General features: G+C 44.7%; 1 protein-coding gene across 4 annotated transcripts in view; it reads left to right on the forward strand.

Annotated features, from left to right (window-relative positions):
* Positions 1–27,913, forward strand: part of ZNF827 (zinc finger protein 827) — a 187,000-nt gene that overhangs the window by 18,280 nt on the left and 140,807 nt on the right. For all 4 annotated transcript variants that reach the window (XM_047798519.1, XM_047798520.1, XM_047798518.1 and 1 more), the window contains exon 2: positions 18,890–19,942. In XM_047798519.1, the coding sequence (XP_047654475.1) occupies positions 18,890–19,942 (1,053 nt within the window). The remainder of the gene's footprint in view (positions 1–18,889; positions 19,943–27,913) is intronic.

Genomic DNA, 27,913 nt, shown 5'->3' on the forward strand with positions numbered 1-27,913 from the left:
CAGGCTTTATGAGACTTGTTTGAAATAGCTTCCGAGTTCTTTTGTTCAGTTTGCAAATTTGGATGAAAATAGGCATGTTGCTGTATATGTTTGTTTTAAAATAAGTGAAACGTTTTCAATAAACATAGCCGTTAAATAACTTTTCTTACCCATAAATACACATGTTACAATGTTGATCTCTGAAGATGTTTTATGTTCGTCCTATGACTTCCTGGTACCCTCTTAGAGGAGAACTCCGGTGGGTACCACAAATCTAGCATGATTTATCGTGGGGGGTGCATGGTTGCGTACAGAGATGCCTGAAGTTTTCAGGCCTGGGAAGCTAGATGGTCTTCTTGTGTTCCTTTTCTGGGCTGCTGTCCTCACTGTCCATGAACCCACCCCAGACAGCCAGCCACCTGGGCGTTATCCTACCTACCACTCTTTTCCTTTCCTCCCACATCAAATTGACCATCACTTGATTGACCACTTTTTTATTTTTTTATTTTTTGGTCTTTTGTGTCTTTTCTTGGGCCGCTCCCTCGGCGTATGGAGGTTCCCAGGCTAGGGGTCTAATTGGAGCTGTAGCCACCGGCCTACGCCAGAGCCACAGCAATGCAGGATCCGAGCCGCATCTGCAACCTACACCACAGCTCACGGCAACGCTGGATCCCTAACCCACTGAGCAAGGCTAGGGATCGAATCTGCAACCTCATGGTTCCTAGTCGGATTCGTTAACCACGGCACCACGACACGAACTCCCACTTTTTTTTTTTGATTTTCATTTTCTCCATTATAGTTGGTTTACAGTGTTCTGTCAATTTCTACTGTACAGCAAAGTGACCCAGTCTCACACACACACACACACACACACACACACACATATATAAAATATATACATTCTTTTTCTTACATTATCCTCCATCATGTTCCATCATAACTGACTGGGTAGAGTTCTCTGTGCTATATACAGCAGCATCTCATTGCTTATGCACTCCAAATGCACTCCAAATGTGATAGTTTGCATCTACTAACCCCAAATTGACAGTCTATCCCACTCCCTCCCCCTCCTCCTCACTCCCTTCTCCTTCCTCTTGATTGACCACTTGTTGATCCTACTTCCAAAATATTTCATTCCTCATGCCCATTCCCTGCCACTACTTTAGTTTATGCTGGTATTTTCTTCCATAAGAAGAACATCTTGGAGTTCCCTGGTAGCTTGTGTTAAGGATCCAGCATTGTCACTGCTGTGGCTTGGGTCGATGGTTCCATCCTTGGCCTGGGAACTTACACTTGCCACAGGTTTGGCCAAAAATAAAGTAATAAAAAAATAAAACAAAAGAATTGACATCCTTTTTGTCTCAGTCTCTCTCGTCTTCCCCGACCCTGACTTCTCTATAATCCAGTGTTCACTGTACACTTTCCAAAACACTCATGTAATCCAGATAATCCTTATTTAGGATTTTTTAGGCATTCCTTAAAAGGATAAAGTTTGCTATTCTTAGCAAAGTATAGAAGATGCTTCATCACCTGAGCCCCCCTCCTCTGTATCTCTTTTTTCAACCATATCAAGTGATATGTTTTGCAAACCGCCATGCTTATGTCTCCAGAGCTTATGTCTTTTCCCTACGTCTGTCTACTTTGCCTGACAGCCTTCTTCTTAGCCTTCAACACTCAGGTCTCTAAGAAGCCTTTCCTGCTTCCCCTCCTCCCCCACCATTGTCCCACCTCCCGGACAGATTTAAGCATCCCTTTCTCTGGTTCCCATGGGTCTCTCATAATACCTCCCATGCTGCGTATAATTGCTTACTGGTCTATGTCCTTACTGACTGTGAGCTTTTTAAGGGCATGGACTGTTTCTTACTCATTTCTGTATGTTCTTGCGCATAACCATACTTGGTAGATAGTAAGTGGTGAGGAAATATTGTTGAATAAGTGAAGGAAAGGAGATGTTAAGAACACGCCACAGAATCAAAGATAGGAGGTATTCGAGGGTTCATGTCGTGGCTCAGTGGTTAATGAATCCGACTAGGAATGCTGAGGTTTTGGGTTTGATCCCTGGCCTTGCTCAGCGTGTTAAGGATCTGGTGTTGCCGTGAGCTGTGGTGTAGGTCGCAGATGGGGCTGAGATCCCGTGTTGCTGTGGCTATGGCGTAGGCTGGCGGCTACAGCTCCGATTCGACCCCTAGTCTGGGAACCTCCATGTGCTGTGGGAGCAGCCCAAGAAAATGGCAAAAAGACAAAAAATAAAAAGATAGGAGGTATTCTGTAAACGTTGTTGATATTTATTTATTCATATGAATGAATAAAATTAAGAATGGGTGACAGAATCCAAGACATAGGAGGTGTTCCATAAACATTGCTGAAGGAATGAATGAATGAATAGAGAAAGTTAAGAATGGGTCACAGGATCGAGGGGTTTCAGGGGTAGAGCGGACAAGGGCGACCATCTCCGGCTGTCTTCCTCTTTCAGAATTGAGAAAAGGATTTGCCTGACTTGTTTCACTGAGCTGGGTGGAGGTGATGAGCAGGGCCACGAGTATGTCCATGGATGTGGCCTAGAGATGACTGGACAAAGTCATGTGCTTCCGGAGGAGACTTGCCCAGGAGAGCAGAGGCCAGGCCCGCACCACTGGGGGTTACCACAGCCGGAGTGCGAGAGCACTTTGTGGTTGGAAGTTTGTGGCACATTCCAGACTGTAGAGTCTCCCCTCTGTTATTGGCTGCCGCTCTCTGTCCTCAAACTGTGCCAAGACTGTAAGATTTTCCTGATGACGGGGCATATTCTACATCTGGATTCTACGGTCATAACAACCAGAAGTTTCCTGTCCTCTTTGGTTGAGGTGATTATGATATAGCACAGGGTAGTAATAGCAACCATTTTGAGGTGAGCGCTACTATTTCATTTTTTGGGGTTTTTTTTGGTCTTTTTTAGGGTCATACCTGCGGCATATTGAGGTTCCCAAGCTAGGGGTCAAATTGGAGCTGCAGCTTCCAGCCTATACCACAGCCACAGCAACGTAGGATCTGAGTCGCATCTGCGACCTACACCACAGTTCACTCATGGCAATGCCGGATCCTTAACCCGCTGAGTGAGGCCAGGGATCGAACCCCCCTCCTCATGGATACTAGTCGGGTCCTTAACCCACTGAGCCACAATGGGAACTCCTAAAGAAATAATTTTTTTTTTTTTGGTCTTTTTAGGGAAGTTCTACTATTTAAAATACTCTGTTCTCTCACCTGTGGTTTCTAGGTGCCTGGGAGGGAGAGAAAGGTGAAACTGTATTCCCCACATGTTAACTCTTGGCCAGGGGCCCTCCTTCCATAATTCTGATTACCTTGTCAGTGACCATTAATATTCCATTTCGTTATTGGGGCAGTGGGCTTGTAGATATCAGGAGGGTCTAGTAGGAAGCAGGGTGGGATCTTCCTTTCGTGGAGGTGAGCACCACTTCTGGTGCCTAGGCTTGTGCCCTTTCTGTTTTGCCATGCCACTTCATGGTCTAGAAATGTGGGGTTTTGGTTAGGCAGAACTTGTCACAGTTTCATCTGATCAACTTGGTAAATTCTTGAAGTTGCATGTATGTTATGTACTTCAAAGGAGGAGGTTCTGTAGCTTCTAGTTTAATGTTGTATGTGCTTCGCAGTTTACACAAGCCTCGCCATCTCAGCAGGACCACGGGGCCTGGGAGGGAGCAGGTGTCATGATTTGATTTTAGAGATGAGGGATCTGAGTACTGGAGGCAGAGCGTTCCACGTCTGTCTGGCTCATCTGTGCAGCCCTGACACCCAGTCTATGGGTTAGTATTGAGTAGGCGCTCCAGGTTTGTTAAATAAACATCAGGAGTTTATATACCCGGTAGGTTCCAAATTTAATCTGGAACCCATGTCTCTGAATCTCAGCTCACGGCTTAGTCCACTGCCAAACCATCCTGCTTTTCCCAGAGCCCTAAGCAGAGAGATGCAAGAATGAACAAACTCTCATTGGTGTGCATGGGGTTTGGGAACCCTCTGATGTGGCGATCTGGTGGATTCCCACAAATCTAAATAAGTGCACAGGGCCCTTTAGAATAAAATCTTGTTCTTTTTTTTCCTTCTTTTTTTGGGGAGACCACACCTGGGGCAAAGGGAAGCTCCCAGGCTAGGGGTCAGATCAGAGCTGTAGCTGCTCTCCTACGCCACAGCCACAGCCACGGCAACACTGGACCCAAGCTGCATCTGTGACCTACACCACAGCTGATGGCAAGGCCAGATTCTTAACCCACTGAGCAAGGCCCGGGATCAAACCCACATCTTCCTGGATATTAGTCGGGTTCTTCACCTGCTGAGCCACAACTGGAACTCCCGAAGATCTCTTCCTTGTTTTCGTTTCTCTTCCTTTGAGTACTTCCCTATAGGATGTTAAGTTATTTCGTGTCTACCTGATACTTGCCAACAAACCATTGGACAAGGATTGATTATCCAATAATAGATTCATGGAGGATGAGCACCAGGAAGATACCTGAGATCATCTAATACAGTGTTTTTAAAGCAAAAGTGAAAAGAAAAAAAAAAGAAAAGAAAAATCCCGTTGTGGCTCAGTGCATTATGAACCCGACTAGGATCCATGAGGACGTGAGTTCGATCCCTGGCCTCGCTCAGTGGGTTAAGGATCGGGTGTTGCTGTGAGCTGTGGTGTAGGCCGGCAGCTGCAGCTCTGATGTGACCCCTAGCCTGGGAACTTCCATGTGCCACGGGCTCAGCCCTAAAAAGAACAAAAAAATCAAAAACGAGTGAAACTCCTGTCTTCAAGGAGTGCTCCAATGTGAGGACAAGATCAAAGCCAGTCCGCAGGTTAGGTGTGTGCTCAGGTAGGAGGGAGATGGGGCCACAACCAGGTCCTTCCCTGGTTTTGGAGGGTCGAGCTTACAAATCCTTGATCCAGTCTAACCCCTCGTTTTATAGATGAAGAAACTGAGGCACCAAGGTGCTCAATGACTCACACAAGTGACTGGATTCAGAAGACGGTGGTGAAACTTGTTGCCGTCTGTCTGAATTTCCAACATGAAACACCATTCTGCTTGTATTAGAAAGAAAAATGACCTATTCTTTAGAGCAAGGATCAGCAAATTATGGCCTGCTTTTGGGCAGCCCCTTGAGCTAAGGATGGTTTTTACATTTTTAAAGGTTGTTTTTTTAAAAAATAAGCAATAGCAGAACACCAAGACTACAGGGCAGAGACCGTGTGTGTGTGTGTGTGTGTGTCACAAAGCCTGAAATATTTATTGTCTGGCCGTTTGCAGAGAAAGATCGCCAGCCCTGCTTCACAGGACTCACTGCCGTTGACGTTAGGGTGGAACTACCAAAAGAATTTGGCTTTCCCTAAGTAACTTCAAAACATGTAGATTTGAAACAAAGCCTGAGCCGTTGAGAATATTTATATCTAAAAGCTTTTCAAATGAAAGCTTTAAATTGCCCTCTACTTTTTCATCCACCTTTTCAAATGCCACTTGGTGGCGGAGCCTGTGCTAGGAAACTAGGTTTTAGGATATGTAGGAGACTCTTGCAGCCAGAGAGCTGCAGACAGTTCTAAGTTCTAGGAAATGGAAAAGAAGTGGTGTGGTTATTCAAACAGAGAATCGGGGCATTTTATAGACTCCCAAAAGGTTAAGAACAAGAAGAAATGACATACGAGTAATGTAGAGGTCACTTCCGAGAAGTGACCGTGGTCCCTCTGGGGCCGGACGCCTGCCTGTCAGAAGGATTTTTCATTGTTGAGCATTTACCTTGGGGTTGAACCTTCTTCTGAAGCAACAGTAGACATAGTCCCCGACCTCATCCTGGCCACTTGACGCATGTGCAGAAGCACTGAGCTTTGTTGGAAGTGGAGTGGAGCATGGCTCATGGGTGACAGACAACCAGAGCATGGTGCCGGGTTTCTTTCAGGTGAAAGACCTAGCAAAGCTTTCTTAGTGAACCCCCCAGGGGCCATGCCTGAGGAAAGCCCAAGAAGAAAGGGAATCACCCCTGGAATTCTTTAAAGGGAATTAAGTGGGCAAAACCAGTGGACTCCCAGTGGTTAAGGGCTGTTAATCTAGCCCCAGGGTATCCTGGCCCTTGAAATGGCCCTCGTTGGTTGGTCGCTTGTGGTTTTTGTTGTTTCCACTGTCTTTGGACCTGCAGTCATTGACTTGTCTCTGTGTGCCAGAAGCGGAGCAGGGAAAAGAAAAGGCGACAACAAATAAGAATATATTGGACCACTTGAGAGCAGCCCTGGCACAAAGCCTGGATCCAGTCAGGGTTAAAATTGTTGGCCTCCATCAGCTTTGGAAGTTGACTTTGAGTGAGGGCTGTCCTTGTGATCAGTGTCCTTTAGTGTCATGGATTCGGGTGCAAAACCCAAAGAGATAGACTCACAGGATTCTAAAGCCGCATCTCCTTTTGTGACTATGTGGGGGCTTGTGAGCTGCTTCCTCTGCAGCTTTGTTTTCATATGTATTTCATCCTTAAATAAAAAGTGATGTTATCTCCTCTCCCTTGCTTGAATGTCTTATCCCCAAGGCGCTTTTCCTTCTGGAGATACATACCTTGCGAGTAAATAAAGGGCTTGCTGAGCGAACTTTTCTGTTGGCAGGCAAAATGATTATGACCGTGATGTGTTTCATTCCAAGGTGCTGTGATGTCAACTCCTGGTAAATGTGTCCACAAAAAAATGTATCATCTTATGTATAAGCTAAGATTTTTACTAAGTAGCCATTTATCTCTCCACAGAGGGCTGTTCTTAGAGGACAGCGTGGGTTATGATGTTATTAGGGGCTTGTTGTTGCTGCTAAGTTCTTTTTTTTGATCTATTAAGAATTTCCTGGTGATTTGAGTAGTTTGGTAATTTACCGTTCATCTTAGAATAGGTATTGGTAATACTGGGATGAAAACATTTATATAAGAGGAAATAAAAGTCGAGGAAGCAGATAATTGACCGATTTATCAGCCTGAGCAGACAATTCTTCTGATAACGCCATGGTGGCCATGGTAAATTTACTTTTGATTGCTGGAGGGGACAGATTCTATATGCTTTTTGTAACATGGAGGTGCATGAAGGGGTGAAACAGCAGGGAATCAATCCTCGGACTAACCAGTACTGTTTTGGTCTCTTGATTGGCCTTTTGGCCAGTGGATTCCTGCTGTATTTTCAGCTATCCCTTTGTTTTACTTTTTTTCTTTTTTAGGGCCACACTTGCGGCTAATGGAGGTTCCCAGGCTAGGGTGCAGATTGGAGCTATAACTGCCGGCCTACACCACAGCCACAGCAATGCTGGATTCTTAACCCTCTGAGCGAGGCCTGGGATCCAACCCTGCATCCTCTTGGATACTAGTCAGGTTCGTTTCCGCTGAGCCATGGGCGGGAACTCCCAGCTCTCCCTTGCTAGAAGCTCTCCCTCCTAGCTACTCCCTTTTTTGGTAATTTGCCACAACAAATGTGGTGGCGGAGGTGGTGGTGGGAGTGTGTGTGTGTGTGTTTTGGAGATCTAAGTTTCTCTAGTAATAGAAGGCTTCTCTTGCTTAAAGTCTTTCATTTGAGAGAAATTTGGCTAAAGTTTAGAGAGGAGCAAAAATAACCTTTTAGTTTGCTCATAATCACAGTAGCTTCCCTCAGGGGACTTCATTCTGAAGGGCAGGATGGTCAGTTTTGGGCAATAAAGCCTAGCTCATACGAAAACTGCAGTACCAACCGAGGCTACAGTTTAGAATCCAGAGCTGAACAACCCCAGAAAAACGTCTCAGGCCTTCATTCAAACTTCAGTGTATTCGTTTTCTGGAGCTGCCATTACAAAGTACCACAAATTGGTTGGCTTAAATGACCAAAAAAAGGGGTTTTTTAAAAATAATAATTATTTTTAATCAATAAGATTGTGTAACAATGATATGCCATAATTTAATACAAACAAAGCGGATATTGTCATCCCATGAGTCAAAAGAAGGTCAAATGGCAGAAATGTGTCGTCTCACTGTTCTGGGGGCCAAAAGTCCAAGATCAAGGTGTCAGTAGGGCCAGGCTCCTTCTGGCGACTCAGGAAGGAGCTGTGGGGTCGGGGGGCGGGGGGGGGGGAAGGGGGGGAATCTCTCTCCCAGCTTTTGGTAGCTCCTCGACTTGTGGGAGCATAACTACAGTTTTCACATGGCCACGCGTCCTGTGTTTGTCTGTCTCTGTGTGCAAATTTCCCCTTTCTATAAGGACACCAGTCATATTGGATTAGGAGCCACTCTAATGGCCTCATTGCAACTTGACTGTCTGCAAAGACCCTCTTTCCAAAACTGATCACATTCACAGGAACTGCGGGCTGGACTTCACATCTTTTTGGGGAACACAATTCAGCCCACGACACTAGGTTTTCATTCTTGGTTTGCACGCAGTTTTCATAGGCCTGGTGCTTGTTATTTAGTCATGGCAGACTCAAAGCCGCAAATTTAGAAGGAAGGGGCTCTTCAGAGAGCCTAATAGAGGGGGAAAAAAGATTCAAAAGGACGGTTACAGTAGGAACAGGAGCTTAAAATACCATTGCATGGGGCCATTAATATGGGGGCAAGCTGCTAAAAAGTCCCAGGAGCTTTGAGACACATCTCAGAACATAATAATCATGTTACCAACATGATTATTATGTTCCACGCATCTCGTTTGAATATGTTGCCTTTTTAAATCCCATCAGAATGAAATAAAAATATGTTGACTATGTGACGGTCCTTCGGTACTTTTTGGTTACCTGAAAAATTACATTTTTGTCACGCCTACTCATATTCTGTCAGATGTTCTGATGGTTTGAGCTTCAACCTTGCTTTGTCACTAAGTATGTGCCTTGAGTGAGCCTTTTGGAAGCTTGGTTTCCTGGTCTGTAAAACAAAGAGAGTAGAGGCTACCAAGTACAACTATTGTGAAGATCAAATTTGCTGATGCATATTAAAATACCTCGTGTAGGAGTTCCCATTGTGGCTCAGTGGAAGACGAATCTGACTAGTATCCATGAGGACACAGGTTCCATTCCTGGCCTTGCTCAGTGGGTTAAGGATCTGGTGAGGCCGTGAGCTGTGGTGTAGGTCACAGATGCGGCTTGGATCTGGTGTTGCTGTGGCTGTGGTGTAGGCTGGCAGCTACAGCTCCAATTCCATCCCTAGCCTGGGAATCTCCATATGCTTTGGGTGTGGCCCTAAAAAAACCTTGTGTAGAATCAGATCCATGTCCAGTGCTTTCTGCATGATTGTTCACGCATTCAGCAAATGTTTGTTGGGAACCTGCTGCGATGATCACCTAGTGACTTGGTAGTAGAGGCACTGGCCTCTCACTGGGCCATTGAATCCAAGTCCCGCCTTTTCTGTGAATCCTTTTGAGACCTTGGACACATCGCCAGCCCTCTCTGGGCCTCTGCCTAGAGGCTTGGCTTGTGTACTAGATCTCTAGGGCTTTTCCATTGCTGAAGTAATTCCTGTGACAAAGGTCAACTTCAGCAAATAGAGGTATAGTTCTTGATAACCTACAGATCCATTGTACCATCCTGGGAAGTTATCCTGGGCTTTTGCTTTGCTTCCTGAAGTGGGATAACAGGGCAAGTGTTGTTTTTTGATAGTAATAACAATGACAGCTGCCCCTTAGTGAACTCTTGACACTGTGCTACATACCTTCCATACATTCTTGCTTCTCCTAGTATGGTACATATTTCTCTAAAGTAAGTGGGTGTCCAGAAAGACACCTTCCAGGAGAATAAATGTTCTTGAATGGTTGGTGAGAAACACCCCCTATAAGTAAGGACAAGCACAGCTGTAATATGGGGTGCAGAATTCACTTGAAATGTTCAGCTAAAACTCAAAAGAAGTTTGGGGTTTCCTGGGGCGGGGTTCAACTTCAAGCTTATGTTTTCCTAGGGTGCTGTTGCATTTTCTTGGTCGCCACGGAGGCTCTGGTAGAAAAGTTTAAAAAACAGGTTATTTTTCCCTATTCTCTGTTTGACTCACATGAGAAAAATAGAATTGTCATTTTTAAATTTTGAAAACAGTTTTCATTTCTGGTACTGACAAGGGCTGCCTTTCTGATTGTTAAGCCCTTCTTTCTCATTTCTACATGTAACAAATAATTGAGCACTCGCTCAGTGCTGGGTACCATTCTAAATTCTGCAGATACAGCAGCACGCAAAATAAAGCCTTTGCTCTCATGGGCTTTTGATTCTAATAAACAGTGATATTTAGGGGAGACCTGAGGAATCAAGGGAACCAGCTATGTGGCTCTTTTGGGGGCGGGGAAAGATTTCAGGCAAAGGGAATAATAGCACATGCAAAGGCCCTGAGGCAGGAGCCTACCTTATTTTCAAGGTAGAGGGGTTGGAGCTGAGGTTGGAAGGATACAGATTATGTAGCGCCTTGACGTCAAGGTAAGGGTTTTGGATTTTATTCTGAGAAATGTGAGAAGCCATTGTGGAGGCTTTGGGGATGGGAGTAGTGGAATTGGACATGATATTTTAAAAAAAACTTACTCTGGCTGCTGGTAAGTAAGTAAAAATAGCGGGGTAAGAATCGGAAATGAGGTGACCAGCCGGAAGGTTCCTGCCATAGTCTAGTCAAGGTGTGCAGTGCTGTCAGTAAGGGTGGCAGTGGTAGAAATGGTGAAAAGTAGCAAGATTTGGGATGTGCATTGAAAGGAGAACCAACAGAATCCGTGAATGAATTTGATGTGGGGTGTGAGGGAAAGAGGATAGTTGAGGCTGGCTGTGGAGTTTTGGTCTAAGCAGTTGTAGGGATGGAGGAGTTGCTATTTATGTTGAGATGGGCAGTTTGGATGGAGATGCTTGGGTAGTTCCTCCATCACTGGAAGATCTGGCAAGTTGATAGGAGACTATTGAAATTGGCGGAGATACTGTTTGGCACTCACTTGGAAGATAAGGAGCAAGGTGTTCATTTGTGCTATTTTTGTTTTCCTCATGGGCCCTTACCATGAATAATTTGCAAACACTGCTGTGTGCAGAATGCTCATCTTGACCCAGGAGGCTGCCCTGCTAGGATGCTTATCCTCTCTAGATTCCTCTCCTTTCCCCATGCCCGCATTGCGCCTTTTCCCCAGCTGGACTGGTGACAGGGATCTGGTTGTCTTCTCCACCCTGGCAGTTTATTTATTTATTTATTTTGCTTTTTAGGGCCACAGTTGTGGCATATGGAAGTTCTAATATGGCTAGGAGTCTCATCAGAGCTACAGCTTCCGGCCAACAGCACAGCCATGGCAACGTGGGATCCGAGCGCATCTGCGACCTCCACCACAGCTACAGCTCACTGCAATTCCGGATCCTTAACCCACTGAGCGAGGTCCGGGATAGAACCCACAACGTCATGGTTCCTAGTCAGATTCGTTTCTGCTGAGCCATGACGGGAACTCTTTTTTTTTTTTTTTCCTTTTTTTTTCCCCCCACCCTGTCAGTTTAAATAACTAGCAGGTCTTACGTGTTCCTCTTGGCCACGCTGACGGTGATGGGTGCCCCTCCCCTCCCCGCCCCGCACCGATGTTCCATGACCTTGGTCTCCGAGGCTTGGTCCCCCGGAACCGATTGCTGGCACGCGCACGTTGCTCAGTCTGTGGACCTGGAGCCTCGAACCCCTGAGAGGTCTCTTCATCGCGCTAAGAACCGGTGTGAAGGATGGGCTGAGGCTTTCCGGCCACAAAGGGACAAATGAAAAATTGGCAAGTAAACCTGCCTAAATGAAGATGTTTTATGTTCCGAACAGCTTGATGTGCAGAATACTAAACCTTTATTCAACATTATAGAGGTCACTGCTTTTGTCCTCCTGGTGCCAGTTCCCTCACCTTTCTTCTGTGACCCACATTGAGCCATCAGGAAAGCCCGCCCCCTGGCTTCAGCGATAGGTCCAGGGAGCAGAACATTCCTTCTAGCAGGCCAATCAGAGGGGGGACAGACCGTTCTCCTGTGGTGCGTCATTGAGGGTTTAAACGCATAAGCTGTGCAGTTAGGTTTTTAGTCTCCTGGGAAAGACGGCCCCAGAGGAGAAGGCTAACCTTCTAGAAGAGACTAGAGGCAAATGAGAGGGAGCTCGGAGTGTGCTTTCAACACCCTCGCTGATGCTACTAGCAACATGGTGCTCCACCCTGTGTTTGAGGTGGGGCCTGAGAACACGACGTGACACCTAACTTCCCCGCAGTCCTGGCTTTCACGTCCTCCCCTACTATGGCCAGCCAGGCTTCTAGTGGAAGTGCAAACGTGACTGACTCAGTCCTGCCTCAGGCCTTTATAACCTGGTGGTTTGATTTTGAAACTACAGAAAGGTAATTGGTCAAATCTGCCCTTAAGAAATCAACAGATGGTATGTTTTTAAAATGTGAAGAATGGGAAGTTCCCTTGTGGCTCAGCAGTAAGGAGTGTGACTAGTATTCTTGAGGATGCAGGTTCAATCCCAGGCCTGGCTCAGTGGGTTAAGGATCCAGCGTGCTGCGGCTGTGGTGTAGACCTATTCAACCCCTAGCCTGGAAACTTCCATATGCCACCGGTTTGGCCCTAAAAAGCAAGCAAGCAAACAATCAAAACGGTGAAGAATGGAGAATCTGAAACATTTTCCTTAGGTGAATTTATCTAACATAGGTCACCAGCATATTAGCTGACTCCATGACTGGGCTATTTCATACTGTTTGATAGTTTGCAGAGGAGCAAGTCCTCTTCTAAGTGAATTTCCAATGTCTTGAAATCTTCATCCTCTGAAGTCCCTTTCCAAAGCTACTTGCGCAAGTGGAATTAATCATTCGCTTTTTTATGCGTGCAGGACTCTTGCTCTGTGATGGCACCAGTCACTGTGTTTCATGTGCTTGTGCAGCGCTTGTTCTCTTGCTGGTTTATAAACTGTTGGCCTAGAAATTGTTGCTTCTCTGAGGCTCCCTGTTGCCTCAGAATGTAGTAAATGCTCAGTGAATGTTGAATTAAATCAATTATTAACATTGGTTTTACTAGGAGCTTTTGTACACCTCTTCTTAAATTTTATAGAACTCTTTTGTATACTATTGCAAGGAAATATCTGTTGTGTGATTTAAGGTAGCTATTCTAGGTATAACTGATAATAATGACAACTGTGTGGCCTCTTTAGCTGTGGATATGTTTTAGGTGGAAAGGGAAAAATGTGGAAGATTTTTAGATGAAAATGAACCTGAAGTTTATAGGGACCAGGTGATCACACCTGTAGGCACAAGAAGAGGGTGCTGGCTCCCGAAGTGTCCATGAGTCAGCTCCATCCAGGCAAGTCCTGAGAGCTTAATCCTGGTTCTCTTCAAAACTTTTTGGTTAGATTCATGTAGACCTACTGGTGAGAGTGTTTTGTGGGTAGACTTACTTAGAAGTGAGGCTTTTAGGCTTCCATCTCCCCTCGCTTTAACCTCAGCCAAAGGGGTGAAAATTAATAAGTGACTCCTTATATCTTTCTGTCTCTCCACTTACATTCCTTCTGAACATGGACCTTCTGAGTTGAATATCAGTCCAATTAAATGCATCTGATTAAAACCGTCAAACCGAAAAGGAAGTGAGTTGAAAAAAAAATGCAGCAAGAGTTGCAGATCTCAAGTTACCCAGTTTCTCTGCATGAGAACTGAATTATAAATAAATGTGTTTATAATAAATATATGTTTAGAAGGTAGTGGAATTTTGTTTTCCCCAAAGGAGAAATATTTGCCACATGGAAACAAAATGCATTCAACATATTTTCATTCTGTAATTGCGCCATTTCTATTCTTAATTTTCTGGGTTTCTGATTTAAAGGGAAAAACCCCACAAACAGACTGTTGTGTAAAATTGACAGGAATGAGTGTGAACCTGGCTGTCAGAGACATGGGTTGTGGTAAAATTAGCAATGGAAATAGCTTCCTATTCTGGAGGTTAAAAATAATTTATCTAAAAAGGAGTTATTTACATTGGCCATTCTGAGGCTTCCCAGGGAGCCTGAGTTAGGAAAGCTGTGAAATCCACCATGGATGCTCTGGGAGCATTTCCGGGAGGGTGGTGTGTGCGGTGCCCTGTGATGAAGCGCCGGTGTTCCTTGCTGGTGACAGACAGGGAAACGGAGTTGTCTCTCTGCCCAAGGTGGGGGTGGGGGGCGGGGCCTTTTTTTTTTTTTCCTCAAATTGGGAAAGAGGTTCAAAAGTCAAGCCTCATTTGTCATAAAGTTTGCGATGGCCGACAAATTAATCCCCTAGATTGCAGGACTGTGTCTGTTTGAGCTTGTCCTTGACAGAATCTTTTCTCATTATGCAGCGTGAAAGGTGCTGGGGGCCAGGGTGGTCCTGCAGGTCCCAGTCAACGGGAGCTCCCCCAAACTGGACCAGGGAACACGTCCTGGATGAAACTGTATGTGAAAATAAACAGTAGCCCAACAGAAAGGAAACAACATTTTTTGGGGGAAGAAAATCCTTGTTGTCACTGTTTTATGAACCGAAAGCTTTGTTGGACCCTGTTAGGGTTTTTCTCTCATCTCTGCAGGTCCCCATTTCTCTTGCATTCATGTCTCTGAGAGCATCCCTCAACTCTTGCTTGACCTCAGGTGATGATAATAATTTCAGGTGTGTTTCTTCTCGGGTTTCTGGTCTGATTCTTTTTAGGCATGCATTACACTTATTTGGTGGTTTAGTACTCGAATAGCCTTGATTTCAGCAGCAGCATCTTTGGAAAAGTGACTAATCAAGTATTATAAGCTTAAAAGTATTTTTTATGTGACTGAGTTTTCTTGTTGTCCAGAAGAGAGTGTACCCACACACACTCAGTGGTGTGTCCATAGAGCACAGAGAAATGGATGGTTGAGAAATATCCAGGTACTTTAAAGGATATAAATTGGTCTGTTTAAGAAATGCTTTGCTTGTTGGCTTGCTCTGGGCTTGTGTTTTGGCGAGGTTGGAGAAGTTGCCTTAAATGTACGTATCAGTATCAGCTCTTTTTATCCTTCCTGGACGCTTGGATCTCCTTATCACTGCTTGATGGGATTAGAGCCTGAATTGACAACCTCTTTAGTTTTTGACCCATCTCTTTATCAGGTTTTGAGGAGGAAGATTCTTGCTCTCTGAGGGTGCGGAGGGGGCAGGAAATTCAGCTTTGCCTTTGGGGCTTTGCCCATAGATATGCTGAATTCCTTAGGCGGTTGAGTCTTTTTTTGATGGCGGAGAGGGAATGGACAGAGTTGAGTGTAGGAATAATGGATACTGACCTCTTAATGGTTTATCTCAAAATAAAGAGTGGATACCGCCCTTAGCAGTGAGAATTCTCTTGCTGATTTCTGTTTCCAGCGGGTGGAAGGAAGGCTGACTCAGGGTAAAAGGACAGATCCTACTAGAAGTTGCCATTTAAAGGGCATCTGCCAAATGCTGCAGCGGTTTTGAGGAGGAGCCCTGGGCCGGTTGTTGAGAGATTTGGGTTCTTGGTTCCAAGGTTAGCAGTAGGTTGCTAGCTGTGTGTCTTTGATCCAACCAGGTAACCTTTAAAGTATGTCAGAGTTTCTGTAAAATGACAAGACTGGACATGGATGTGGTTGTAATTCTGGGTGGTTGGGGGTTTTCAAAACCCCAATTTTATGTTCCTTGTTAATTGGCCCATACTATAAGAATCTAGACCAGTTTTGACTATCTGGAGCCACTAAAGTTTGACAGAAACATAATCTACAAGTATTTACTTTTTTTTTTTTTTTTTAAACTGCCCACAAGATGCAGAAGTTCTGGGCCAGGGATCCAGTCCACACCACAGCAGTGACAATGGTGGATCCTTAACCCGCTGAGCCACCAGGGAACTCCAGTATTTACTTTTGAGTAATTTATTTTCCTGTGTTAGTTCATTTAGTGGGTGTTAAAAAGATCAAAGGAGAGGTTCTTCAATGAGATCGTCAGCTATTCTTACTGTAGTGATTTTTACTTTTTATTACTGAAGCTCATTTACAATTGTGGCATTAGTTTCAGGTGTACAGCAAAGGGATTCAATTATGCATACATATATGCTTATTTTTTTTTCAGATTCTTTTCCCTTATAGGTTATTGTAATATATTGAATATAGTTCCCTGTGCTCTACAGGTAGGTCTTTGTTGGTTAACTAGTTTATATAGTCTTACTGTAGTGATTTAAAATCTTTATTCATAGGCTAGTTCCCATGTGGTTTGTCTAAAAAATAAGATATTTAATCTGAAATCAAGAAAGGTGGTTTGCCAGCGGAATATGAAGTTAGCCCTGTTGTTGAAATCGATGTTGACCGCTTGGTGTTTGGTAAAAGCATCTTTGTGAGAAGGCACTGGAGAGATGAGTTCAGGGTCCTGCTGATTTCAGGAAAGATGAAAAATGTTGAAATCAAGTGGGAAGAAGGAAATGTGGCAAATCACAAGGAACCAGACTGTTTTTAACAGAGAAAATCCAATTTTATCTGCTTTTTTCCAGCAAATTCCATTTGCTATTTTATATTTTCTTGATAACTTAATAAGGAATCTCAGGAAGGAGTTGCAGAACTTAGTGAAAGAGAATTTATCATTTGTGACATTTCTTCTCTAAAGAGCACGGGAAGATCAATGTATTAGCTTGCAGTTCGTACATTAGTAGTTCTGGCCATTTCTATTCGGAAAGGAAACAGCATGTTATATAGCAAAACTTGGCACAGTGGGGAATTGTGGCTCAATCCCGAACCCTTCATTGGAGTCTGCTAGGGACCACTGTGCTAGGCATATTTGGTATCTGTAGATAACAAGACACAATTCCTGCCTTCAAGGAACACCAACCCTTATTTTTTTTAGAAGATAAGCCCGTAGTAGACAGATCATTTAGAATAATGTAATACTAATATTTAGAAGAAGGGAATGTTGGCTGTGCATTCAGAATATGCACAGAATCTGGCTGATTCTCACCACCTGCAACCGCCTTGAGCGGGCCTCCCTGCTCTCCCACCCTTTTAGCTGCATTCTCTCTTCCACTGGTAGCCAGAACAAACCTTCGAAAGTTACATCAAGTCACTGCCCTGCCCCTGCCCCTGCAGTGGTTCCCATTTGCTCCAGTTGCACAAGTCTCTCTCCTTTGCAACACACACATTCTCTCTCTCTCTCCTTCTCCATATTTCTCTTTTTCTCCTACTCCTCTGACACAAACTCCACTCTCCCCACAGTGGCGTCCTTGCTGGTCCATGAACATGCCAGCTAAGTGCCCACGTTAGGGCACTAACAGTGACACCCCTGCTCCCCCCCCCTCCCCCCCGCCTGGGCCAGTCTGCCAGAGATTCTGCATGAGCAACTACTGGCCTCTTTCAAGTCTGCTCAAATGTCACCACCTCAGTGAAGCCTCACCTGACCACCTTATGTAACATGACAACTCACCTTCTACCTGTTACCCCCAAACCTCCTGGTCCTACTCTGTGTCTTTTTCTGTAATAAAGATTGCCCTCTGCCTTTCTGTAGGATTTACTCATTTATGAATTTGGTTTAACACTCGCCATCCTCCACTGGAATGTAAACTCCAAGAAGGCAGATCTTTGGTCCAAGTGGCTCAGTCTAGAACAGTCTAGTACAACGCCTGACATGCAGCAGGAATGCCCTCATTATTTGTTGACGGAATGAGTGAAGGAATGAAAAAGAAAGATTAACTCTGACTGAGAGTTCCAGTGAGAATCAAGAGGAAGAATCCTTTGAGCTGGGTGTTGAAGGATGGGCGGAATTGCACTGTCAGGTTTTCTGTTTTCTGGATCATTATTATCGTTATTCCAGATAGAAGAATATTTTGAGCCAAGATGGAAAAGTGACAGAGCCCACAAGTGCTCTTGGGAGGGCAGAGCATCCCATCCCGCCTGACCAGCGCTGGGGGAGCAGTGACGGCAGCAGTGGGGGAATAGATCACTGCCTGTGTTCAAGTGGCAGGCGTGTTGGGGACTGGAACCGAGGGCTCTCAAACCAGCAGCTTGCACAGCGTGGGAGAGATTGTCCCTTTAAGAATGAGAGTGGAGTTTGCTCATGGGATCTCATTTTTACATAGTACTTGACTGTTTTCAAAGCATGGTCACATGTTCATTATGACTGAAACTTCAGAACTCCATGAAGTTGTTATAATATGTAATAGGCAGGTGTTATTTACAGGTTTTGGTAAACTTAAAAATAACTGCGTTTTATATCAAGCCAGCTAAGTGACTTGCCTGAGGTCGTGGAGTGAGAAAGTGGGGAAGCGGCGTCCTTCTGCCTTGGGTCTCATGGCCGTGTTTCCCCTTCTGCTGGGCTGCCTCTATTTCTGTTGTTAATTTATTTTATTGACGTATAGTAGATTTATAATATTATGCTAATTTCTGCTGTACAGCAAAGTGAGTTGGTTACACACACACACACATATTCTTTTTTGTATCTTTTCCATTGGGGTTTATCAAGGATATAGTTCCCTGTGCTATTCAGTAGGACCTTGTTGTTTGTCCATCCTATATGTAATAGTTTGCATCTACTAATCCCAAACTCCCAATCCTTCACTCCTTCACCCCCGCCCTCCCCCTGGTGTCAGGCTGCCTCTTTAATTCTGACCCCATCCTAAAGATACCATGCTGTTGTTTTTACCACAGTACAAGCTCCTTTCCATTTCCCCATCACTGAACGTAGTGGTTGCTGCATCTAGTTTCTTCTCTACCACATTTTTCTCTTTCTTCCTTTTCCATTTCACTTCATCTGGAATAAGTACGAGCATGATGAACGTGTGTGGAAGCCGGGTGTGTTTTTATTTTGGCCTGTTCGGCTTCCTTCCAGGCTTCAGCAGGACGGTCTGACTCAGCCCCTGACAGTTCTCTAAGCTTGGGTCTGTCTTCTGTGTGGTCCTTGGGTGGAAGGGCAGAGGAAGCGTGTCCACAGCTCCATTTGTGTGTCTTCAGGCTTGTGTGTCACTGGCTCTGGCAGTAAACCTGCTCTTCTTAATTCCCCCAGATGTTAGTAGGCAGGAAGAGGCGGAGGCAGAGCTCAGTGAAGGAGAACCCTGGTTTGGGAACTCTTCAGAGACACCGTCAGAAGCCTCTTATGGAGAAGTCCAGGAGAACTACAAGCTGTCTCTGGAGGACCGGATCCAGGAGCAGTCCACCTCCCCGGACACCTCCTTGGGAAGCGCCACCCCCAGCAGTCACACATTGGAGCTGGTGGCGCTCGACGGTGAGGTCCTGCGAGACCCACTGCAGTGTCAAGATCACCTCTCCCCCGGTGTGTCCTCTTTGTGTGAAGATGACTCTCCGGGCTCCACTAAGCCCTTGAGCAGCAACTTGAGGCGGCTGCTGGAGGCTGGGTCCCTCAAACTCGATGCCGCAGCCACAGCCAATGGCGGGGTGGAGTCCCCGGTCACCGTGGGCTCCAACCTCTCCTTCTCGCCGCCGGCCCACCACGCCCAGCAGCTCAGCGTGCTGGCCAGGAAGCTGGCCGAGAAGCAGGAACAGAATGACCAATACACTCCAAGTAACCGTTTTATATGGAATCAAGGTAAGTGGTTGCCAAACTCAACCACCACCTGCGGCTTGTCCCCGGATTCAGCCATCCTCAAACTGAAAGCTGCCGCCAACGCCGTTCTGCAGGACAAATCGCTCACCAGGACGGAGGAGACCATGCGATTTGAGTCCTTTTCCTCCCCTTTCAGCTCCCAGTCTGCCAGTTCCACTTTGGCAGCTTTATCCAAGAAAGTCAGCGAGAGGAGCTTGACCCCCGGCCAGGAGCACCCGCCCCCGGCCAGCTCGTTCCTTTCCTTGGCTTCCATGACCTCCTCGGCGGCCCTTCTGAAAGAGGTCGCAGCAAGGGCTGCCGGGACCCTTCTGGCTGAGAAATCATCACTGGTGCCTGAGGACCCCCTACCGCCACCGCCTTCAGAGAAGAAGCAAGAAAAAGTAACCCCGCCACCTCCGCCGCCACCGCCTCCACCACCGCCGCCACCACCACAATCCTTGGAATTATTGTTACTCCCCGTTCCGAAGGGACGAGTGTCTAAACCTTCCAACGCAGGTATGGATATTTTCCTTTCCGTCGTCCTGTAAGTCTTTCTGCCTGTTGATTGCGATGTCTGATTCCTTGCCTTCTTTCTTGGGTTCCCCATCTGATCCAAGGCAGGAATAAAAAAGCTGGAGAAAAAAAATGGAGTTCCTATTGTGGCTCAGCAGATTAAACGTCTGACTAGTGGCCATGAGGACGTGGGTTTCATCCCTGGCCTTGCTTGGTGAGTCAAGGATCTGGCCTTGCTGTGAGCTGTGGTGTAGGCTGGCAACTGCAGCTCCGATTTGACCCCTAGCCTGGGAACCTCCATGTGCCATGGGTGCCCCCTAAAAAGAAAAAAAGAAAGGGAATGGAAAAGGGAAAAAAAAGCTAGGGCACAACAAAATACTTTGAGGAATCAGCCTAGCAGTCTTTCACGTATGTGTGACACAAAGACGTCACCTATAGCTTGATTTTTGAAAGGTAAGGACTCATCTTTGAGACATATAGTACTCCTCCCTTTCATAGAAATGATACTTTTTTTCTTACCAAGTTCAGTCTGGGTCCATACACACAATATTTAACAGGGGAAGATCAAAGCATCTTTGTCATGGAGTGCACGGCGTTACTGAGCAGAGGGGGAGAAAACCTTACTTCTTTTGAAACAGCTGACAAGAGAAAGCTTACTGTCCTACTGTGTTCATCACAAATAGACTTTTGCATAATCAGTAACTAGCCTGCCCTAATTTATCACACTGTATACTTTTATGTTAGCATTTCTTATGGGCTCTTTTTGGTGGAATTTAAGCCTTCTTCACTTACCCTGTTTCTTTGTAACTTCTTGTCATAGGAGAACTCTAAAGAGTATGGGCATTTGAATGTAATCAAGGCATTTCCTGCAAATGCGTTACTTTATTCCAGTCCAATCAGATTCTGAAGGAATGTGCATGTGGAAAATGTGAATCATGGGTTTTCCTTGTGGGGACGGTCTTTTCCAAAGGCGAAGCGGCTGTCTTAGAGAGCCTGGACATTCAGTTATTCATCTGCGGGAGAAACTTAGTCACTTGAGTTGTCACAGTGGAAACATCATTTCTTGTACGGGTGTGTTTTTTTTTTCTTTTTTTTAAATTGTGCCCATGATAAATACAGGGTCCCGGAGATGGATGTATGGAGTTTCAGATGTCTCTAAGGATATCCTACCAGACTGGAACAGGAAGTGGGCTGTGTATGTCCTCATCAGTGTAAACGCTGCCATTGTGTGCGGCTCGCCAACTTCTGATCATTTGCAGCCACACTGATGACAAGTGCTTAGAATGGCAAATAATTGACTGAACGATCACAGCGAACATCCATTTGATGCATTTATGACAAATTTCCATTTAAATTGCTGAGTGAGCTATATGCACTCATTATAATTACTTTAAAACTTGTGTAAACAGCAGAATAGAACTAGGAAAATGGATATCTGGAACTTTTATGACTCTTTAAGTGATCCAAACTGCTCACTCCAGGGTTTCTCGAGTGTCAATAAAATCCTGACATGTTTATCAATTCGAGTTTCCTTTCCCCTCACTTCACACCTTGCCATCTGGTGAAATAAAGAGAAAAATGGCTAAAATTAGGAAACAGAGACGAGCAGAGCGAGTGGGGTAATTTTGCAAGGGAATAAATCACTCCTGGTTTACAGAAATTTCATTTAGGGCTAGCAGCAGAAATAGAGGTATGACTATCTATGTCAAATGTTACTTTATAAAGGTTTGATTATTGAATAACTGAATTAATGGTGTTCCTACTATAAATCCACCTGGATATTAGTTACTTGGAAATGCTTATTCAAAATTAATAATAAACTTTAGTTGGCTGAAGACTTGGAAAGAGGGAGCTGATAAAACTGTCTCCTGAAGGCAGACGGTAATGACTTTGTCATTTTAAAGTGTCTTGGGTATAACCAGCAATAGTTATGAAGTGTGTAATCTTTTCACTGCAGTGACTAGATGCATGCAAAGAGGAGAGAGGGGTCTCAAGCTTCCAGGGTGGATGAGACTGTTGGCAGTCTTGTTTTGTTAGAGGGTCTACACTCTAGAGACAAAGATGTGCTCACTTATTGGTTTAAATGCACTTAATCCATGTCAGTATCGCCACAGGCTTCTCAGCAGAATCGAATATGGAGATCTATAAGATTGTTTTTTTTTTCTTTTTTCTTTGTTGAGTTTATTCTGTTGCTGAAACACTTGATATTGGAATTAGTGAGAATGTTCATATTGAAAGAGGAGGGAAAGGAATGTCTCAGATTGGAACTCTGCACCCCGCTTGCTGAGTGACAGGAGTGTGTGCCCCATTTTCCATAAGCCTCTGTTCACAAACCAGGACTTGGCGAAGCGGCTCCATTGATGGAGTAATTACATTGAAAAAATCATTCATTTTGTAAAACTTACCCAAAAGGAAAGATCCCTGCACACAACGGCTCTTGCAAATGATTCCTTGAAGAATGTTCTGTGTATCAATGTGGGCACATCCTAAATTCAAGTTCTCTTTCTTTAAAAAAATTTTTAAGTTTAAGGATCTGGCTTTATCACTGCTGTGGCTTGGGTTTGATCCATGGCCTGGAAATTTCCTCATACTGTGGGCACGCCAAATTTTTTTTTAACTTATTAAACTGGTTGATTTACAATATTGTGTTTCAAGTGTACAGCTTCAGATTCTTTTCCATTATAGGTTATTACAAGATATTAAATATTGTTCCCTGTGCTAAACAGTATATCTTTGTTGTTTATGTTATATATTGTCCTGTGTATCTGTTAATCATATACTCCTAATTTATCCTGCCCCTGCCCCTTTCCCATATGGTAACCGCACATCTGTTCTCTATGTCTATGGGTCTATTTCTGTCTTGTAAATAGGTTCATTTGTGTCATTTTTTTTTTAGATTCTACATATAAGTGATATCATATGGTATTTGTCTTTCTCTTTCTGACTTACTTTATGTAATATGAGGATCTCTAGATCTGTCCATGTTGCTGCCAACAGTATCGTTTCATTCTTTTTTTAAATGGCTGAGTAGTATTCCACTGTACCATATGTACCCCATCTTTATCCTTTCATCTATCAGTGGATACTTAGGTCAATTGACAAGTTCTGTTTTTTATGGCCTGAACTGGAAATAGGAGAGGGGGTGCCTCTGTGCACTGTTCACTTAGAATGAATATCATCACTTCCCACCATTCTAACTGGATTATAGAATATCTGATTGATAGAATATCTGATTTTGTTATTTCTCCTTGTATCCTGGAGAGATGATTTTGTTGGTGTTACTGGGATTACTGGGTTTTTGTGTTTTTTTTTTCTTTGTTTTTTTTTTTCTTTTTAGGGCTGCTTTTACTGCAAGTTTGGCATATGGAATTTCTCAGACTAGGGGTTGAATTAGAGCTGCAGCTGACGGCCTACACCACAGCCACAGCAATACCAGATCTGAGCCTCGTCTGCGACCTATACCACAGCTCACAGCAACGCTGGATCCTTAATCCACTGAGCGAGGCCAGGGATCGAACCTGCACCCTCATGAATAATAGTCGGATTTGTTACTGCTGAGCCACAGTGGTAACTCCGGATCACTGGTTTTTGAAGATGAGGATTGGAAGGGAAGGTGGGTCTTTTCCATCTGCCCCCTCCCTGTCCCCCACTTCTGGACACTACACTGTTGGTTTCAGGGTTTCAGGGGGCTGGATTTGGATGTAACTTGGCTTTATCCCAAAAGCATTATGGGGAATTCCCTGGTGGCCTAGTGGGTTAAGGATCTGGCGTGGTCACTGTTGTAGCTCTGGTTATGTCGATGGCGCAAGTTTGATCCCTGGCCCCAGAACTTCCACATGCTGGGGGCTCGGCAAAAAAATTAAAAAAAAAAAGGATAAAAAGTAAAAAGCATTGCGGGAATGCAGTGAGAGCTGTGACCCACGTTTCTAAACATTTCTCATTATTATTTTTTTCCTTTACTTTAGAAAGAAATCTTAGTTTAAGTCAAGCTAAGATAGATAGGTGGACAGACTTCTCACAGCAGGGAAAAAGTTTCTGTAGCCTAAAGATTTAAATAAACAATAAATAAACCACCCCCCAAAAGAAAGAAAGAAAGAAATCCACAAAAATAAATGATGTACCATCCCGATTTCAAGTAGGGCTTATATTTTAAAGCTGTTTCTCACAATGTTGCAAAAAGGGCATAGAAGGTTGATTCTGAAATTACAAAGCAGGATGCACTAGAAAAGCCAGTCCTGTATTGAGTCATTTAGACACCAGCGTTTCTTTGACCTTCTTTAGGTCAAGGCAAGTCCATGGAAAAGAAGTGTCTTTTAGGTCTGGCCTTATTCGTCTTTTTTGCACAGGATTCTGTTATTGCCAGGTCATGGTGTATTTAATTCCTTAAAGAGTCCACCACTTGATAGACCCCCCCACACACACACACCCACCACAAAGAGAGGTGACACTGGAGGAGGAGGTTTCTTTCATGTGACCTTGAGCCCCAGCACACGCAACACTGCTCCTCTGAAAGGGGACACGATAGAGAGAAGATTGTGTCCGTTTGCTCTAAAGATAAATGTCACCCATTGACTCAATTCTCTTTGAAGCTACTGTTCTGTTGCGGCTCAGAATAAAATAAATGGTTTTTATTTTAAAGACAAAGTTTCTTGTAGAAGGCCACCAAGATTCCCAGGATGCCAAGCTCCTGGTTAAAAGGAATAAGTAGGAGAGTTTCCCAGAGAGTGTCTCCAAAGTGTCTATTTTCCCGAGTCAGGTTTAAATGTGCTTAGATGCCAGCGGAGAGCTAAGAATATGTATGTCCGGGTCAATAGATAGGGTTTTCTGGCTACTGTTTTCATTCCTATTTATGAGATGTTATTAACATTATTGCAAAAGCATAGGAAGTCCAGAAAGTGAGGTCACCTCTTCTGATACGCCCCGCAGGGTCCATCATCATTAGAGCCATAATCTGGGAATGATCGCATACAGGGACTTCTTTCGAAAATTCACTTTTTAATCAAGATTCAGAGCTATCTGCTGCTGTTCTCAGTATTTTTCCCTGGTGATTTAAACTTAGACCGTCTCTAGATACCAGCCTTCTCTCTTAGTTTCTTATTGAATACTTACCAGCTGTTAAAATATGCATCCATTAGTTCAGTGTCAGTAACAACAGAAAGACACAGGGGGGAGTTCCCGTTGTGGCGCAGTGGTTAATGAATCTGACTAGGAACCATGAGGTTTCGGGTTCGATCCCTGGCCTTGCTCAGTGGGTTAAGGATCCCGCGTTGCCGTGAGCTGTGGTGTAGGTCGAAGACGCGACTTGGATCCCTCGTTGCTGTGGCTCTGGCGTAGGCTGGCAGCTACAGCTCTGATTAGACCCCTAGCCTGGGAACCTCCATATGCCGCGGGAGCGGCCCAAGAAATGGCAAAAAAGACAAAAAAAAAAAAAGAAAAGAAAGAAAGACACAGGGACATCCATTGCCAATGTAGCTCTTTTTGTTTCTCTGAAATAGGATTTGGGAGATGTGCTCAAATGTGGAAAGATATTACGTCCATGTGTATTGTTAGGCAGGACAATGGCCCATCCTACGCAGATGCCACTAGTAGGTTAGCAGGCCTGGGGTGGGGACGGTGACTGTGCACAGATTATACACACTCATTGCCACCTAGCATCCTAAACGCCTTCCATGAGTATGGAAGGATCTGTTTGCAGAAACTGCCCACTTGCAAATTACCTCGATTTTCTGCAGATTGCCACTTGGATAGAATAAGACAGGGTTTGATTTCCAAGCCTTTAAAAAATACCTACCCTGAGTAACAGCGATTCAGTTAAAGCCTTCCATGATATATATATATTTTTTTGCCTATCGAAGGTTTTTTTTTTTTTTTTGTCTTTTTAGGGCTGCACCTGCGGCATATGGAGGTTCCCAGGCTAGGAGTCGAATTAAAGCTGTAGCCGCTGGCCTACACCACAGCCACAGCAACATCAGATCTGAGCCACATCTGTGACCTACACCACAGCTCATGGCAATGACGGATCCTTGACCCACTGTTCGAGGCTAGGGATTGAACCTGCGTCCTCATGGGTGCTAGTCAGATTCGTTTCCGCTGAGCCATGATGGGAACTCCTAGCCCGCTGAAGTTTTGTTGTTGCTTTGTGGATTTCTGTATGGACAACAGGGCAGAGCACCACCTGGAAGTGAAGATATTGGCAGAGGGACTGTGATGGTCAGACACCTTAGTTCAGTTTCCTCAACGGTACACTGAACTGCTTGGAAATTATCCCAAGATTCTTCCCCGCTTTAAAGTTCCTGCTCGGAGCTCCCTTTGTGGCTCAGTGGGTTAAGAACCTGATAGAATGTCGTGAGGATTCAGATTTGATCCCTGGCCTTGCTCAGTGGGTTAAGGATCTGGCATTGCTGTGGCTGTGGTAGGCCAGCAGCTGCAGCTTTGATTTGACCCCTAGCCTCGGAACTTCCATATGCTGCAGGTGTGGCCCTAAAAAATATATATATATATATATATTTTTAATAAAGTAAAATAAATAAAATAAAATTCTTTGCCTTTACTTTCTTTCTTTCTTTTTTTTTTGTCTTTTTGCTATTTCTTGGGCCGCTCCCACGGCATATGGAGGTTCCCAGGCTAGGGGTCGAATCGGAGCTGCAGCCACCGGCCTACCCCAGAGCCACAGCAACGAGGGATCCGAGCCGCATCTGGGACCTACATCACAGCTCACGGCAACGCCGGATCGTTAACCCACTGAGCAAGGGCAGGGACCGAACCCGCAACCTCATGGTTCCTAGTTGGATTCGTTAACCACTGCGCCACAACGGGAACTCCTGCCTTTACTTTCTTTATCTCTCAGCTAATAACAAACTCCCCCTCCCATTTTTGAATTAAATATATTGCCTCATAAAATTCACTGTCAAACCTCCTACAAGATCATCTCTCTGCCTTGGACAGACCTCATCCATTGCAAACAGTTTGATGGTTTGACATACATCATTGTACTTTATTAATGAGGTGGTCACACTGCATGCATTTTTAATATATGCTGCTCCAAAATTCATTGTGGAACTAGGTGAGGTATGAATATGTGAACAATATTTGCACATATTTATACACATCCTTTCAAGATATGTATTGGCATACTGTGTGAAAGGCAGGCACTTTGGATTAATCCTACTTCCACGGGAACTTGCAGCTTTCTGTACATTTTCCTCCCATTTCCAGCTCTTGTTTTCTTTTTGAGGTACTGTCTTAACCCAGCCCTTTGCACGTAATCTCATTGAGTCCAAGCCGCAATTACTGAAGTGTGCTTTGTCCCCAGCACTGTTTTGGGGGCTGGAGACAACGTTGGTCAGGACTTACAGCCCTGTGCCAGTCCTTCCCAACTCCACTCTCTTCCTCTCCTGCCCTTCCATCTTTTCCTTCTGCCCATCTGAGTTCTGCCTAGGCTGAGCTGGATCTACCTGAAGAGCATGGGGTGCGGGGACGGGGGCAGGGAGGCAGGAGGGGGTCCTGCTGAACTTTATTTCCTCTTGGCTCCGGTAATGACCTGCCATGTTGGTCCCGGCCCTGAGCTACGTGTTTATGATGTGATGTCAGCTGTTTAAATTGACGTCTGCTCTGATGGTAGGTTTTTTTGCTTTGGAGGGTGTGGATTCGAGTTTATTGTCACTACTGTTATTACAACAGCTACTACCGATAGCTTCCGTTGACTACATGACAGGCGTTTTACACTCATTTATTTTCGTTTTTATTCCAGTCCTAGTACTGCCTATAAAGAGAACATGTTTTCTCCAAAGGAGCAAATCAGCAGCGATCCATCCTCCTGGGTTTGATAGCATTTGGTAGAATTGAGGTTTATTTGCAGTGATCTGAACTAGTGGTGTATTTGGGGGAAGTTGTTCATCGGACAGTTGTAAAGTAGGTGAAATTAAGAGCATTTCAATCCTGCTGCCTCAAGAATGCATGGTTCATTCTGAGGAA

The sequence above is a fragment of the Phacochoerus africanus genome, chromosome 10, assembly GCF_016906955.1.
Source record: "Phacochoerus africanus isolate WHEZ1 chromosome 10, ROS_Pafr_v1, whole genome shotgun sequence".
Classification (NCBI taxonomy): domain Eukaryota; kingdom Metazoa; phylum Chordata; class Mammalia; order Artiodactyla; family Suidae; genus Phacochoerus; species Phacochoerus africanus.